Source organism: Nicotiana tabacum, chromosome 10, assembly GCF_000715075.1.
Source record: "Nicotiana tabacum cultivar K326 chromosome 10, ASM71507v2, whole genome shotgun sequence".
Taxonomy (NCBI): Eukaryota; Viridiplantae; Streptophyta; class Magnoliopsida; order Solanales; family Solanaceae; genus Nicotiana; species Nicotiana tabacum.
Window position 1 is genome coordinate 128961376 of NC_134089.1, and position 16807 is coordinate 128978182.

Consider the following 16807-nt stretch of genomic DNA (forward strand, 5'->3'; position numbering starts at 1 on the left):
CTAGCCCACTACTGGTATGTTCCAGAAGTTTGGCCCATTAACCCACTGACATTTAATTTCAGCTCAAAGGTAAAGTGCAGTTTTTACTGAGAGAAAATTAGAGAAGATGAAGTTCACAGACTCGCCAGTGATCGATCTTCAAGTGCTAAATTCTCAGCTATCTTTCCACCAAGACAATGGATCCATGCACGTAGGTACCAGCGTATGGCCCTGTTCACTTGTCCTCGTCAAATTCGCCGAACGTTGGCATCCTCAAACATGCGCCGTTACTCCGAATCCCTATTCCGACATCCTTAACTTCCAAAACAAACGCGGAATCGAACTCGGCGCCGGTTGTGGAGTAGCCGCCATGGGCCTCTTCTTGCTGGGACTGAACAACGTCGTTATCACTGATATCGCTCCTGTTATGCCGGCCCTAAAACACAACCTTAAGAAAAACAAGCCCGTTTTGAATAAATCTTTGAAAACGGCTCAGTTGAATTGGTCCAATCAAGACCAGATAAAATCTCTTAACCCACCGCTTGATGTCGTTGTTGCTACCGATGTGGTGTACTTGGAGGAGACGGTGGGTCCATTGCTCTCGACTATGGAAGCTTTGCTGGGAGAGAACGGCGTCGTTTTGTTGGGTTACCAGCTGAGATCTCCTGAAGCGCATAAGAAGTTCTGGGAGCTTAGCGGAGACATGTTTGATATCGAGAAGGTTCCACACGAGCATTTACATCCGGAGTACGCGTACGAGGAGACCGACGTTTATATTTTCAGAAAGAAGAAGAAACAATAGGACTCTTCGTCGAATTTGCGTTGTCTTGACAGGTGATTATTTGACAAGCTTGATTTTTGTTTAATTGTACTTTGCATTAGCGTGCGATCTTTTGTAGTGTTAATTTATTTGTTTGACTTTTTAGGAAAATTTTCCTCAAATTGGAGGATTAATGTTGAAATTATTGAGTATTGGGATGCAGTGTTCCAAATGGAGTGAATGATAATGAAGGTTCATATAGCTGACCCCGGCTAGTTTGGTATTTGTTGTTGTTGAGGAAATAAAAAGAGTTGGGGTTTACGAAAAATTCTACTTTATAGTAGATGTTCATACTTGTAGCGGTAAGAGATATTGGCCTCAAATCAGGTCCTTATTTCTTTGATGTCAACTATTTTTTTTCGCCTGATGACAAATTTTATTGCTTGATGGTTTCTCTAGAATTTGACTCCTTAACAAAGTGAGCACTATTCCCTTTATAAGATAACATATAATGTACAATCTTCCACAAGCATTGAAGGGAACAAAAATATATAGGTTCTTTTGTCTGCTATATGTAAATGAAGCGCACCTCCAACTTTCAAGTCTCAACAGTGTTGCCTAAGAACTTTTCACTGGTTGTTGTTTTAGGTGCAAGTGTAATCACTCGTCCTGCTTAGACCCTCAAAAAAGGAAAAGAAATAAAGAACTAAGCCTCGGCAACTTTTTGTTGTAAACCACCATTTTCCCCTGTTAAGATTGATGGCAGAGTTCTTGCCCTGATACAACTGGATTTTTGTACATGTCCCTTTTCTCCCAAAGCTGTACCAACTTCTCTGGTGCCTAATTCTGTGGCTCTTTTTTCATCTTTTTTGTTTTTCTTGTTTGCATTGTTGTTAAAAATTACCTCCAAACCATTATGATTTTACAACATGGCGAAAACCCAATATTCTGAGATTTGAGTGACCAGATTAAAAAATAAGAACCCTACTGATACTCTTTACTAAAATGCTTGAGACTGAGAGAGCCGTTTGAGTCTCTTGACCTTATTACTGCTTCCTTGTCTGATGAGGTCTATCTAGCTTTAAATAGGAAACCAGCCTCTGTTGCAGTCTGAAGTTTAAGGTGAATTATTTCAATCTGCAGTTTATATTTATGTTTGCTATATAGTTTGATCTCCTATTATTTGAATTTTGAGATCTGATCTTGTAGGATAAGTACTGGAATTTATCTGAGTTGGGATGGCCTTTAATTTCACGCTGCAGCTCCATTAAGTCGCTATAGACTTAAGATATAACTTGATGTCCATCGGTTGTCCGGGGATTTTGCTTTTCTATAACCTACTTCGTATTGATGGTGCACCTCACCATTTGTTTCTTCTAGTGAGGTCTTGATTTCGTTGGTATTATCTCCTGCCATCAGTTCAGAATCGTTGTTCCTCCAACTGCTCTGGAGAGCACAAGAGGTCCGTTTTCTGTAAAAAGAAATCCTTGATTGATTGATTCTTACACCATCTCAAACTCATTTCAAAAAGCATTGCCTGCTAATCACGCTCAACTCTAGTCTTAAAAAGGATAAGCGGTCGCTGCAAATATAATCCGGTCTAAAAGTCCGGAGTCGAATCCCACAGAAAACTAAGGCTTAGCTATATCTGTTTAATATCACTAAAAAAACAAGTTTGAACAATTTTCTAAATTATAAAGATTGAGATTTATATTTCTAACTAATTAACTAGCAAATACTAGAAAACGGTAAAATTATCAACTAACGAGACAAAGGGTTGAAGACTAAATTAAGAAGGTCTAGAGCTATGATTTCCCCAATTGTCGGAATCCTTCTAGCTATGTTCCTTATAATTTTACCAAGTTATTCTCTACTGATCGTGAGCACTTTAGATATCGTAATTCTCCCTCAAACAACTACAATAATTTACTAGACATATTCTCTCGAACTACGCTAGTTGGCTTTATCTAACCGCTCATTATGACCACGTCAAGGCTTTGTTATTTCTAAATCTGCCTTTAAACCAACTGTATTGATTTTTCACATACGTTAGGAGTGACGTTTTTCAACAACTACCTAAATATGTACTCTCTCGAGAGCACTACACACTAAATAGGCACAGTCAATTGATGGTCATTCAATCAACAACAACAAACACGTAGTTGAACAAGTAGAGAAATCCAACGGCTAAATTATATAAAAACATAACAAAGAATTTATCCTACAAAAGGTTCTATCAAAACCCTAGATAACAAATTAGCTATTCATAATAGTATGTAAAACTACAATACTAAAAGTCATAACCAACAATGAAAAAGAAGAGGAAGGAAAAATTCGTAGAAGAATTCTCCGCCTTGCTCCTATTGTGTCTCTGCCTCCTTAGGTCGAATTTGTGTCAAAAATTGGTCTCCTCCTCTCAAAATACCGTTTTTCCATGTATATATACCAAGTAGGGTCGGGCCCAAACTATTATACCTTCTCCTACGCGAAAAAGAACAAGTTTCCAGGCTTGGACGTTCGCGGCCCGGGCACGATACGGGCTACCGCGCCCGGTACTTTCCTAGTGTACTGCCTCAGCCCGCCTCAGGTCCGCGGTCGCGGTTTCAACCGCATTTTTCACCCTGTTCCGTTTGGAATTTGAAAAAACGTAAAACATGAAAGTTGTAGCTCTTTGAGTTAGCTTTCCAACCATATATTGTGGAGCCTAAATGGAGTTCTGAACAAAAAGTCATGTGCATTTTACTAGACAATGCGCAATATGTTTACTCGATTCTTCGTTTTGTTGCTCTATCATCCGTTGATCCTCGAATACGATCCCGGCTTAATTCCCTGGGCTTTTACTAATACTTCCAAGCTCCAAATCACTTGAATTCATTCCATAACATCTACATAGCTCGGAATCACTCCTACAAGGCATAAAACACACAATTAGTGCAAGACACTAGCGATTAAAGCTCAAACTCAACTAAAGTACAGTAAATTTGAGTGTAATAAGTGACTAAAATACATAATTATAGCCGATCATCAACACCCCACACTTAAACCATTGCTCGTCCTCGAGTAATCAAACTGCACTTTTTTATAGACACGACCTTTTTAAACAATTCTCATAACCCATCACACCAAGAGTATTTAAAATAGACTAAGCACAAAAGCGTAACATCTTCACCTCAAGATTTGACTCACAATGCAAGTACCACGCATTATTCACAACTCACCCACTTACTCTAACATAGAGGTCACTGACATTACCTTTCCTTCATAAATCAAGTGCCCTCACACAACAACAGAGAGTAGTTCCACACAATAAAATTTAAGAACACTTAGGAACTCAAGATAGAAAGAATTCACTCACTCTGAGAAATAACATTCATATGCCACAAAAGATGCACCATAAGCTTGCCCGTAGTGTACTACTCCACTAATCGAGCTCATTCAATCTAGGATCAATTATGACTTTATTTGGTTGTAATGTAGGCTACGGGATGGGTAGGATACATTTAGATATAAGCGTGACTACACCTCCCTAGACACTTTAATACATATACTTTACCTAAATTAAACCTCAAACTCATGTCAAACCAAAACTCCACCTTCACATCAATGTATATTACCTCATTCTTCTTTAAGCATACTTACATCAAGAGCCACCACTTATCAAGGAATTTTTTTTCCACAACAATCCAACTATTTTTTATTTTTTTTCAATTCAAGTGGCTCTTACTTTTTCAAAACAGCGCACTTTTCTCCTTATTTAATTAGTTCCACTCAAAAGCCAAACCAACCACCCCATACTTTAACCTTTACAAAGTTCATAAACAATTCAAGTGCTCATGAGAGGTTACAATGGTTCAAATAGATGGTTAATTCAAACAAATGGGTAAGGCTTGTAATGTGGTTGCCAAAGAAACAAGATTACAGGCTCAAAGGGGTTAACTACGATACATAACAACTAGGTGGGTAAAATATACATATCTGGCTCAACAAAGAAACGCCTATATCACTTTCAAGACTGAACAAAACTACTATTTCGCTTTGCAAACACACAAGGCAAGTTCTAGGCATCAAATGCAATGCACAGAATATAACAAATCCTTACACACACATGACACATAACTCACTCAGGATTGCACTCATCAAGACACTCTAGTTAAAACAGTTAAGCAAATTTAAGATCATACAATTTAAGGTACTTATACAAGAGTCAAAAACTGACCATAAGCGTCACAACCAAAGTACTCACTGTTCTCAAGGCATAACAAAGTCAAGAGATATTGCTTCAATTCAAAACACAACACAATGGCTCCTATTCCTAAAAAAACTAACTATACCCGGTTCAAATAAAACCATTGGAAAAGAACCGCAACACAAAGAAAAACGAAGGAGGAATTGCTACACTACCTAACAAAAGAAAATCTTTTTATTTTATTTTTTCTTCAGACTTAAATCCCTCAAGAAAATTGTCTAATAAATCCATAGTCGGGAAAAGTCCAATCTTTTCTATTTTAAAAAAAAAATTATTTAATTAAACTAACACAACTAAAATAGCATAGAAAGTCACCCAGACAATCTCCTCACCCCACACTTAAAATTGTGCATTGTCCTCAATGCACACCATAAATAATAAAAGGGTAAAAGAGACTCTCTGGTAGGTTGAAGCACTAACAACTCATGGGGTACTCACACTTCTCCCAAGCTTGATCCTTCGTGCGGGTACCTCACACTTAGTTCCAACCATTTGGTTTGTTGTTGCATCCTTCCAATACCTTTGCTTTCCATGCTCCTAGAACATAAAAAATTGACACTACAAAAATAATACAGTTTAAAAAATAAAAAATAAATAAAAGAAAGCAATAAAGCTGGATTGCCTCCCAACAAGCGCTTAATTTAACGTCGTGGCACGGCGCGAATCACTTGGGGACAAGGGTGGAGGAACAAATCTAATTGGCCCAAGCAACCATTGTACTATTCTACACTTCTTGGCTTTTAGATGAGGTATGTAGTCCTGTCTTTCTGGCAAGAAAAATTCCAGAATGTAGGCACCTTGTTCCTCATTCCTTGACTTCTCAATCGGCTCGAATGACTCTATTTCCATATCGTCATCCAAGCACAATGTAGAAAAATGTTTGGAGAGAGGACCACACACATGAACTTCAGGACTTTCAGCATCCTCAACATCAATGATACTAGAGTCAACAAAATTTGTATCCTCAATGTCCTTGGCTGACTCTAGTCTCACTTCTTCGACATTGACATCCTCAAATTGTAGTTGGCTAGGTTGTTGATGTTCTACTCTGACCTCCCCAATTAACACCTCAAATTCATGCTCTTCTTGGCTACTATCATCAATATTGGCTTGTTGAGCATTAAAAGCTCCAACCACTTGACTCAATTGAGCCTCCAACTTGCGAATAGTTGCCTCTTGCCTTTCTATCTGCAATTGTTTTTCATTATTTTGTTTCAGAAGGCACTTTAACATATCCTTGATCTCCTTTAGGTCTGCATTCTCAGGTTCTTTGTTCCTATTAACTTCACAAGAAAAGGTAGAACCATCATAGTAAGGGGTTGAGGGAAGATAAGAAATATAAGCACAAACATTAAAGTGACTATTTTTACCACCACACACATCACACACATTCCACAAATAAGATTGAGTTGGTGCACATAACTCGCTCTCAGGAATATTTTGGTAATTTTGATACGGGTGGTTTCCTTCACAATATGTATGCGGATCAATAGTAGAATTATCTATACCTAAATTCCCATAATTTCAAGATGTCATGTTTCTCAAATTAACAGTTATAAAAAAAATACAAAAAAAAACAAAACAAAACAAAACAAAATAAAAGTTCAAACTTGAACCCTAGCAATATATAAAGCTACAACTACACAGTTAGTTCTCCGGCAACGACGCCAAAATTTGATCACGCCCAACTCTAATCCTAAAAAGGATAAGCGGTCGCTGCAAATATAATCCGGTCTAAAAGTCTGGAGTCGAATCCCACAGAGAACTAAGGCTTAGCTATATCTGTTTAATATCACTAAAAAGACAAGTTTGAACAATTTTCTAAATTATAAAGATTGAGATTTATATTTCTAACTAATTAACTAGCAAATACTAGAAAACGGTAAAATTATCAACTAACGAGACAAAGGGTTGAAGACTAAATTAAGAAGGTCTAGAGCTATGATTTCCCCAATTGTCGGAATCCTTCTAGCTATGTTCCTTATAATTTTACCAAGTTATTCTCTACTGATCGTGAGCACTTTAGATATCGTAATTCTCCCTCAAACAACTACAATAATTTACTAGACATATTCTCTCGAACTACGCTAGTTGGCTTTATCTAACCGCTCATTATGACCACGTCAAGGCTTTGTTATTTCTAAATCTGCCTTTAAACCAACTGTATTGATTTTTCACATACGTTAGGAGTGACGTTTTTCAACAACTACCTAAATATGTACTCTCTCTCGAGCACTACACACTAAATAGGCACAGTCAATTGATGGTCATTCAATCAACAACAACAAACACGTAGTTGAACAAGTAGAGAAATCCAACGGCTCAATTATATAAAAACATAACAAAGAATTTATCCTACAAAAGGTTCTATCAAAACCCTAGATAACAAATTAGCTATTCATAATAGTATGTAAAACTACAATACTAAAAGTCATAACCAACAATGAAAAAAATAGGAAGAGGAAGGAAAAACTCGTAGAAGAATTCTCCGCCTTGCTCCTATTGTGTCTCTGCCTCCTTAGGTCGAATATGTGTCAAAAATTGGTCTCCTCCTCTCAAAATATCGTTTTTCCATGTATATATACCAAGTAGGGTCGGGCCCAAACTATTATACCTTCTCCTACGCGAAAAAGAACAAGTTTCCAGGCCTGGACGTTCGCGGCCCGGGCGCGGTACTTTCCTAGTGTACTGCCTCAGCCCGCCTCAGGTTCGCGGTCGCGGTTTCGACCGCATTTTTCACCCTGTTCCGTTTGGGATTTGAAAAAACGTAAAACATGAAAGTTGTAGCCCTTTGAGTTATCTTTCCAACCATATATTGTGGAGACCAAATGGAGTTCTGAGCAAAAAGTTATGTGCATTTTACTAGACAATGCGCAATATGCCTACTCGATTCTTCGTTTTATTGCTCTATCAGCCGTTGATCCCCGAATACGATCCCGGCTTAATTCCTTGGGCTTTTACTCAGTCTTCAAAGCTTCAAATCACTTGAATTCATTCTATAACATCTACATAGCTCGGAATCACTCCTACAAGGCATAAAACACATAATTAGTGCAAGACACTAGCGATTAAAGCTCAAACTCAATTAAAGTGCAGTAAATTTGAGTGTAATAAGTGACTAAAATACGTAATTATAGCCTATCGTCACCTGCACTGTCATTTGAATTAGTACATCCGCTGAGCTGATCAAAATAAATTAGTTCTCCCAAAATAAATTTCCATTTGAATCTCTAATGCTTCCTTCTGCTGTTGCACGTTCTGGATATCCTCGTATTTTTGTCTTAATCTGAGAGGTTTCTCCCACTTACTCTCTCAATTGTTGGTGATGTCCCCTAATTTTCTTCCCATGTAAGAGCTTCGTCAATCTCTATTAAAGGATACATGTGCCCAAGAGGGCAATTGCTTGGAATCGGTTCTATCTGCATAAAAAGATGCATGTGCTCTAGAAGGCAACTGCTTGTGAATTTACGTTGTATTTGAGTTTAGCTCAGCACTGTCTCATGCGTTCTGTTTCTTGGTTCGGCTATCTACTAATTAAGCAACTTTTGCCTTAATGGGATGGTCTTACGTTTCAATTGTTACAAATTAATTATTGAGCTGTTTTGCTTGGTGTTCCATGGTAAATAAGCTCTTCATAATAAATAAGTGTTCCATTTACTTATTCAAAGAAAACAAAAACAAAAGAGAAGTATTGGTATTTTCTTATTAGTGTTACCTGCGACAGTAACACTTAACAGGTAATCTAACTCTCTCTAGCAAAACATCTTCATTTGGCATTTTATGGCTCAATGCTTTTCACATAAGAGGTCTTAAAAAGAAAGGTTCTATCCCATATTTTTTATTCCGAAGCACATGCCTTTCTGCCCCTTCAGAGGATTTTAGCAATTGAATCAGAATGAACATCCTCTAATTTTGGTGTCCTTCAAATAATGTCCCTATTAGAATGAGTTTGCAATCTTCCCTTAGGGTTTCGTAATATGCTTCTTCTAAGAAGAGGGCTGCTTGCTTGCCTGTATGAATGGATATTAGTTGCTTTTCTATGGGTTTCTTTGGTTGATTTTCGTTGGCGTTCCTTTCATTACTGAGGACGTTTCTGGGAAGTCTGTGAAGAGGTGGTTTGATTTTGTTGTGCCACCATGGCTGGCCGTTTCAGCGTTGGAGAACCATGGAATGAGCTCAAGTGAGAGAAAGAGAGAGTAGTTGCATACTGATGTACATACAGTTAACTGGGATTAAACGTTCTTATTGCATACACGTAACAACCTTTTCTCTTCAATTTCTTTTTTCAAGTATGACGAGTAATAGTTACATGACTTGAAATGGTTCACTCTTTTGACTGTAACGTTCCGCAGGTTTTTGCTGGTACTTTCAATATAAGTTACATTTACCAATCAAAAAGTATGAGGAGAAATAATTAAATGTTCTTATTGAATGCAAGTAGAAACATTTTAGAAGTACAAATTTGATAAGTTGCATGATATGGTTAGTCTTGTGATGTGCTGTAGGTCAAACTCGCAACCCATAATACTCACTCCATCTAATCAGTCTGGTCTGTGTTGTTGCAGAATGGAGACTAGCGTTGTCAACTGCAGAACTCCAAGCAGGTTCAACTCAGCCATCTGCTGGCTTCACAATGGCAAACTGTTTGCATGCATGAATATAATTATAGATGAAACCTATGTACTCTGTGAGATGGCTGTTCTGCTGCGACTGTAGTTGGATAGATGGTGTGACGAACTTAGTAATATTCTGTTGCCAAAGGATGTTATGTAAAATCATCAACTGTTCATATATTTCACGCTCGCACAACCCATGGGCATAGCGTATTTGCTTCGCTGGGTACAATGGGATACTTGTTCTCAGTTTTACATTGTATCAAGTGTATCAGCACTATTATTCCTGAGTGTTATTTTTAGTCGTCAATGTGTTATTTGCTTCTACATAGACAGGGTTGAAATTGCTACCCATCTCATCATTGTAATAAAATAATCTGTAATGTTGATGCATCATTTTTGGAAATCATTTGGTTCTTGCTATGCTCTTTGTTTTCCAATTGTTTTTCACATAGCAGTTCTTGCAGGATCATTAAAGCAAATAATGGCTTGCAATTGAACCTGTGCACTTCCTTTTATAATCTCCTAATTTTTTAGGATCTTTTATTTATTTTAATAGTAAGAGAGAATTTTAGAGACCTCCCTTCAGGTTTGACCTTATCAACACTGACCCCTCTTTTGTGGTTTATTTATTTTCTTCAGCAAGAGAAATATTGCATGTGGAAAAAGGCTCAAGAATCAAGGGCTTAAGCCTAGATAAATGAGCGAAAACAATTACATTAATTTTTTTTTCAAAGACAGCCCAACATCGACTTGTGTAAAACTATAAAAGTACCATATGAGGTACAATAGGGTAAATTCAAAAATAGCCAGATTTACAAGTGGTCATTGAAAAATAGTCACAGTTTCAAAAGTAATTGAATTTAGCTACTTTTCATATAAAGATAAATCTGAACGAAAATTCTGTTCAAAATCCGAAAAATATTCCAGCATAATATACTGGAGTTCCAGTATAATATACCGATCCAGCATGATATGCTGGAAATTGATACATAGGTGCTCCAATTTCCAGTATATTATGTTGGAATTTTTTGCCTGTTGGAGTTCCAGCATAATATGCTGGAAGTTCATACACAAGTGCACCAATCTCTAGTATATTCTGCTGGAACTTTCCCTGTTATAGCAAAATAGTGGCTATTTTTCAATTACCAATCCGAAAACTGGCTAGCCCATGCTATTTTTACGGTACAATAACTTCCCAAGTCTCCAACAAGTGACAAGAATACGTACACAGTAACTATTTACCTTTTTTACGCCAAACACATGGGATCAAAACAAAGTATACTCGAAGAATCTTTCGCACCATTTATAATCGAAAGTTAGTATGACAATGATTCTTTGTACGGGTTACTCAAATTTTGCCTTGTATTATCTGACTGTACCTTCTCATATAAGTGGAAATGAACAACAAGATTTACCTTGTATAAGGCACTAGGTCTGAAACCAAGAGCTACTAATTCCAATTATGGATGGTTACCTGCAGTTATTTTTAGATATCTGATAGGGTAAAAATCCTTTTACACTATCACTCTATAGAAATTAAACTCATTTAAATAAAAGAGCTACTACAATTTCAGAATTACTGCAATGCTTAAAGTTCCAAATATAAGAAAGAACACCTTAAGATTATAGCAAAGAAAATATAATGAATAATGAGTGTAAATATGCTAAACCATAGCAGTATATATCTTTGTACAGTTGAACTCCAATTAGTTACTCTCCCAGTCTATGTATCATGAGCCATGTACACTTATTTCTTCAGCCTCACTGTACAAAGGAAGCATCATTGCATAAATAACCACATCAAAAATATAAATATAATTAAAACGATAATTAAAGTTTGGAGCTGAACTTCATCTTCCAACTTCTAGAAGCACCTGAAACCCTAAGTATATAGTCCTCAATAACAAGAGAAACTCTCTTTATTCTTCCTCGTCCTCCTGCTTATAATAATTCTGTTTCGATAACTTATTCAGAACTGTTAAAACGTATGACTATCTCATCTAAAAGGAAAAAAAATAGTCAAGGAATAAATGAAGCGTCAGGGAGATTAAAATTTGGGAGACGAGGAGTTGGACGATTATTATGCTCATATTGATCAAAGGATATGAGAGTTGGATTATTGAAACATTGAACAAATGTAGTATTGTCTCTAAATTGAGATGCTTGACCAATATTGGCTCTAATTGAAGGAGGAGGACAATTATTTCTAAGGAGAGAATTACCACATTGTCTTGGCTGAGTTTGGTAAAAGACTTTTGATACAACAAGCTCTCCTTCTTTTTCATCTTCATTATCACCAAGATGATATTGATGCATTACCCAATTTGTTTTCTCAGGTTTTCTTTGTTTTCCATAGTTTGTATAGAGCACAAGTATTTTCTTGTGTCCTTTCACTTTGCCTTTGACTACAACTGGTCTAGTCTTGCCTGTTTTGTGCCAACGAGTTTCGTTTCCTTCTATATCTGTGTCTACTTTTCTTCTTTTTCTTGTACCTGTGGTATATGCTTTAGATGGTCTATGAAAAAAATGTCGGATTATGCCATCTTGAGACACTCCTGCACGTCACAAATTATCAACGTCAATAAATCATATATTTGATTAGGATTTAAGTTATACAGTGGCGGATCCAGGATTTATTGGTCGTGGGTGCTTCATTGATTTTAGTGTAAATTTATGGTGGTCAAACATGATCACAGTGAGTGCTCATGGTCAATTATTAAAAGTTTTTAAATATTATCTTTCAATAAATAACACAATTTAGCTAAAGCCATGGGTGCTGAAGCACCCATACCTCAAAACATAAATCCGCCACTGAAGTTATATACAATGACAGTATATATAGGCGTGATTAAACATGTAATACCAAGTTAGTTACCATTTTACCTAAGTTACAAGTAAATAATTTGTTGCACTATTAGAGCATAAATGTGCATAGAATTAATGTGAGTACGTGAAAAATGTATTTCTTTAGTAATATCCATTCTTTTTGGCAACATTCTATAACAACCTCATTATTAGACCATACATGAAGACACTATTTTTATAGTTGTGCGGCTCATAGAGCACTTTCAAACTGTATTTGAGAATATAAAAGAGGTTGAATAACATCAAACTTAAAATCATTTCACAATAAGTAAATTAAGGGTATATACGGCGCAAAATCCCATCTTATTTGGAACTGAGGCATAGTTATTATTGTTGTTGTATATAGCTCAAAATCTATTATCAACCATCTTGTTCTTGTACTATCCTATCTAATGATATTTGATATAGTTAAAGTTTAGATCCACTTGAGGTGTACAATGCATAGCCAAAAAAAATGTCATCACTATTTGAATGACTAAACAAATATACCAGGTCAATTTCTTGCATTGCTTGTTCACATTAATTAAGCGCATGAATCTTGATCCTAATGCAAAGGATTAGTAGCGTAAGTACCTGGTAATTTCTCTGGATGAGTATAGCAAATTCCATTTTCTCCCTCTAGTGAGTGAATGAACTCATCAATTAAAGGGTGAAGTTTGTGAGCATCTAATCTCACTTTTGCCTCTAGATGTTCAAGAAGTTCTTGATCACTTGGATCAAACTTCACCCCCGCAGGCAACCCTGGAAGATTGTGAATCCCAGCCTACTCTTTTCAACAACAAAAAAAAAATCACAAAAATCCACGAGCAAAAAAATTAAAATCAATCGCGTTATAATAACCTACAGTCAGACATCTCTATAACATAATCTCTATATACCAACCATTCACTACAAAAACCAAACTTTTGTTGGAATCGATTTTTATGTTATATTATAATATTTGTCATCTATAACAACACTTCACTATTGCAGCCAAAAAATATCGGAACAAACGAGGCTGTTACAGAGAGGTTTGACTGTATAATCAAACAATTGAAAAATATAACATTACTAACCTTTTCTTCAGATTTGATCAGATGACCACAAGAAGGACAAGTTCTTGTTTTGGTAGTATTTGTGGTGCTTTCATTGGTAACATTTATTGAGATAGATTGCTCGTTGACAGAGTCATTGATACAAGTCATTTCTTTTGTTAAGAACCTAAATTAGGAAAAACCCTTTTCACTATTGTTCTCTAACTATTCCAAAATATAACAAGATTTGTAGAAGGAGAGACAAAGAGTTAAAAGGAAAAAAGGAAAAAGTAATCTGTGCCCTTGAGGCTTGAGGCATGTTCTCCCTCAAACTAATTGCTCTTCAAGGTTGGGAAGGTATATTGAATTCTACTTTTCCATTTTTTAGTAGTCCCTTAGCACACTTCAGTTCAATAGTACCTTACACTTAAAAAGAAAGAGTTATGCTATACCTAAAAGATTAAAGTTAGAGGTTGAAGAAAAGTTGAGCAATATAATTAGTACTTAGATGGAAAAAAAAAGTGTTTGCTTGGAATTCACTTCTTCTTCAGCTTATTTAAGTAAGAATGCTTCATGTGGAATAAATGTATTTCCAGGATCTTTGTGCAACACCAAAAGGGTATATTTGAATTGTTTATTGTTAATTATTCAATAAACAAGCCAGCCAGGATTCAACGTTTACTTTTTCTAGCTAGTCGGTATACATAAATTATACATAGTTATCCATATATTATGCATGAATTATATATATCTTATATATCCGCTGACTATTTTTAGTTTAAGAGATTATGTAGGCGGCTATTTGGGAATTTTGTTTATTTTTTCAGTAACCATAGAACATTTTAATAAAGACAGTTTAACATGTATTTTGTTAAAAATTAAATTAAAAAAGATGGTCTGAGACTGGAAGTATTTGAGTGTAAATAGGGCAACCTAGTATCAGTTCCAATGTCGCCCTAGAGTGTATAAGAAGACAAACATTTAGTGTAGAAAAGAAAAGAAAAAAGAAAAAACAAGAGGAACTTTAACATCCACCAATAATTTCATTGCTTCACTTAAACTTCTCATGGAATGCAAGAAATCTTGGCACATACAGAGACAGCCCGAGAGAATAATTAATACTAATATTTATTTTTCAAATTCTTAAAGAATTTGTATTATCTAGGAAGGTAGTTACGTTGAGCCTCATTTGTTTCATTCACAAGTTTTATATAGGGTGTAAGAGTTTTGCGTTTTCTGGTTACTGAATTTATATCCCAAATTGTCAAATCTAAAGTTGGTAGCTTTGTACCAAACGGTCACAACAATTTCAATCCAAGCTGCTATGCGAGCTGCATCGATCTCCTTTTCATTTTTGACAATTAAAGGGAGGGTTTATAGTAAACTAGGGTAAATGTAAGCCAATAGAGAAGCAAATGGCTGAAGATATTTAGTCAATGTTTAATTGAATAGAGCAATTACAGTAACATCTTTCAAGTACAATGCGAGGACACGTTTAATCGCTGAAGTAACCGAGGCAACCAGAGGCGGACCCATCATTTGAAAATGACCACGCTATCGAATAAAATTTGAGCAAATGCTATATATAAAGTCGATATTGAACATGGGCAGCACACCAAAAGTCAAGTTATGTCCCCTAAATCGACCAACGTAACTGCCTAAGATTTTAATCTTAGAGTGACAATCAAAATATACCTATTATTTAAAATATATATACATATACACATATACATTTTTTCTGAAGTTACCGGAGCTGGTGATCCCCTATCCAAAGGGTAGGTCCGACTATGTATGTAATATGTTGGTCGTGCTATAATTAGAATAGCGTATCAAGTAATGGAGTTGATATAAGTATAACATGAGTACTGCAGTGAAATGAACATGTGAATCATGAATTCATGATTCATGATCCAACCACTAGAGCTTTTTCTTTTGTGTTTTCTATTAGGAGTATGCAAACCTGGAGAAAGCTGGATTCTTGCAGTTATGGGAAACTAGATTCTTAAAGACTTCCCGTACATATGGATTTCGTAATCATTCAGAAGCCAAACTTTTGTAATCTTGAAGATTTTAGGCATGTGTTTAGAGCAATGACAATTCTCTACCTATATGCTATAAAAGAAAAGAAAACTTAAAAAGTCTTCAGTAATTCCCACCCCCACCCCAAAACAGAAAGAACCTGTCTGGAGAGAAATAGAGATAAATATTGTGGTGGTGGTGGGGGGGGGGGGGTGGAAGGGGTCTAATGGTTTAGAATTAAGTACTGCTGGTGAATGATTATGTGTTCTAAAGGGTTGATGTTTATTTGCAAAAAGTTTAATTAACATCAACTTTTTAGCAAGCATGATTACTAGTTGTGATAAGCTCCAAATCCTGTTTACTTCAACTTGGATATTCCATGGGGGAGGTTTCTACAAATTTTAAATGAGGGTAAAAGATCAATCTTTTTTTTTTTGGGTAACTATCTACTTTCATTGATTACCAAGAAATCATTTACAAATCCAGGAAGACTTTATAACTCAGTCTGCTGACCTGATAACAAAACAAAGAAAAACTCACTATCTGTATCTCTCCTTCACTTCCTAGCTAGGAAATCTACAGTTTTGAAGTAATAACCTAATAGTATCATTAGCTCTAACATGACAAGTATATGCTATTTCTCTAGCTATAGTTTCACTTGATCTCTCCTTCTAGACAAATGTTCTATTATTCCTCTCAATCCAAATTGCATAGACAAACTTTGCATACACCAACTTCACAAGTCTTGCATGGTTTGTTTTCCCTTGTGTGTGTTGCTTTATCCAGTGTTGCATATGGCTCCTGTTTAACCAAAAAGTGGAATTTCAGTCAAAGCTTTAAGTTAGAAGAACACGGGTTACTGATAATCAAAATTGAATAAAGGAAAATGATTTGCTAACAATAAGATAGACAGAAGAAAACAAAGTAAACCAGTATATTCAGATAATCTTTCGTGTCCTTACAAATGATTCATTCTCTCCTTTTTATAGCTATCTTAAAGATATACGTTTTGCCTTTGTCATAATTAGGCCATTATAGACAATTAAAGACATCAAATGCTACTTTACATAATCATTGTAATTTAATACATATTCTCTAACGTTTTTAGTATTTACTGCTTATTACATACTGTATCTGTACTCTCTTATGCTGTCAGATTCATTCTCCTTGATTTTTGAGAATAAATAGGTACGAGCGTTGAGTCTTTTGAATAACTGCTCGTGCCTCTACTTGTACCTTCTGCTCGTATCTATTGCAACTCGTGCCTCTTTGACAACCATCACTCTTTGACCAGCCTTCGTGTCATGAC

At 35.9% G+C, this 16807-nt stretch overlaps 2 protein-coding genes across 5 annotated transcripts; one reads left to right on the forward strand and one right to left on the reverse strand.

Moving 5' to 3' along the window:
- LOC107777596 (uncharacterized) lies at positions 1 to 10004 on the forward strand. Of its 3 annotated transcripts, none has more exons than XR_001646221.2 (3): positions 1 to 813; positions 906 to 1126; positions 9551 to 10004. XR_001646221.2 is itself a non-coding variant. In XM_016597648.2 (2 exons), exon 1 carries the CDS (start codon positions 107 to 109, stop codon positions 779 to 781), a length of 675 nt encoding a protein of 224 aa, XP_016453134.1. In that variant the 5' UTR covers positions 7 to 106; the 3' UTR covers positions 782 to 813; positions 9551 to 10004. The 3 variants fall into 3 exon arrangements, 1 of the variants encoding a protein (XP_016453134.1); XR_001646220.2 differs by having other exon boundaries at positions 906 to 1101; XM_016597648.2 differs by lacking the exon at positions 906 to 1126 and having other exon boundaries at positions 7 to 813.
- A 1257-nt stretch (positions 10005 to 11261) lies between these two features.
- On the reverse strand, positions 11262 to 13968 carry LOC107777595 (NAC domain-containing protein 73-like). Of its 2 annotated transcripts, XM_075223285.1 has the most exons (4): positions 13522 to 13968; positions 13040 to 13229; positions 11824 to 12156; positions 11262 to 11365 (listed from the first exon to the last, which is right to left on the reverse strand). In XM_075223285.1, exons 1-4 carry the CDS (start codon positions 13648 to 13650, stop codon positions 11349 to 11351), a joined length of 669 nt encoding a protein of 222 aa, XP_075079386.1. In that variant the 5' UTR covers positions 13651 to 13968; the 3' UTR covers positions 11262 to 11348. The 2 variants fall into 2 exon arrangements, with proteins under 2 accessions (XP_075079386.1, XP_016453133.1); XM_016597647.2 differs by having other exon boundaries at positions 11262 to 12156; positions 13522 to 13965.
- Between the last annotated feature and the right edge of the window lie 2839 nt (positions 13969 to 16807).

Coding starts and splice junctions, on each gene's coding strand:
- LOC107777595 (XM_016597647.2), bottom strand. CDS start 13,650: ATGACTTGTATCAATGACTCTGTCAACGAGCAATCTATCTCAATAAAT. Junction 13,230..13,521: donor TGATCAAATCTGAAGAAAAG/GTTAGTAATGTT, acceptor TGAAAAGAGTAG/GCTGGGATTCACAATCTTCC. Junction 12,157..13,039: donor TCATCCAGAGAAATTACCAG/GTACTTACGCTA, acceptor TGTGACGTGCAG/GAGTGTCTCAAGATGGCATA.
- LOC107777596 (XM_016597648.2), top strand. CDS start 107: ATGAAGTTCACAGACTCGCCAGTGATCGATCTTCAAGTGCTAAATTCT.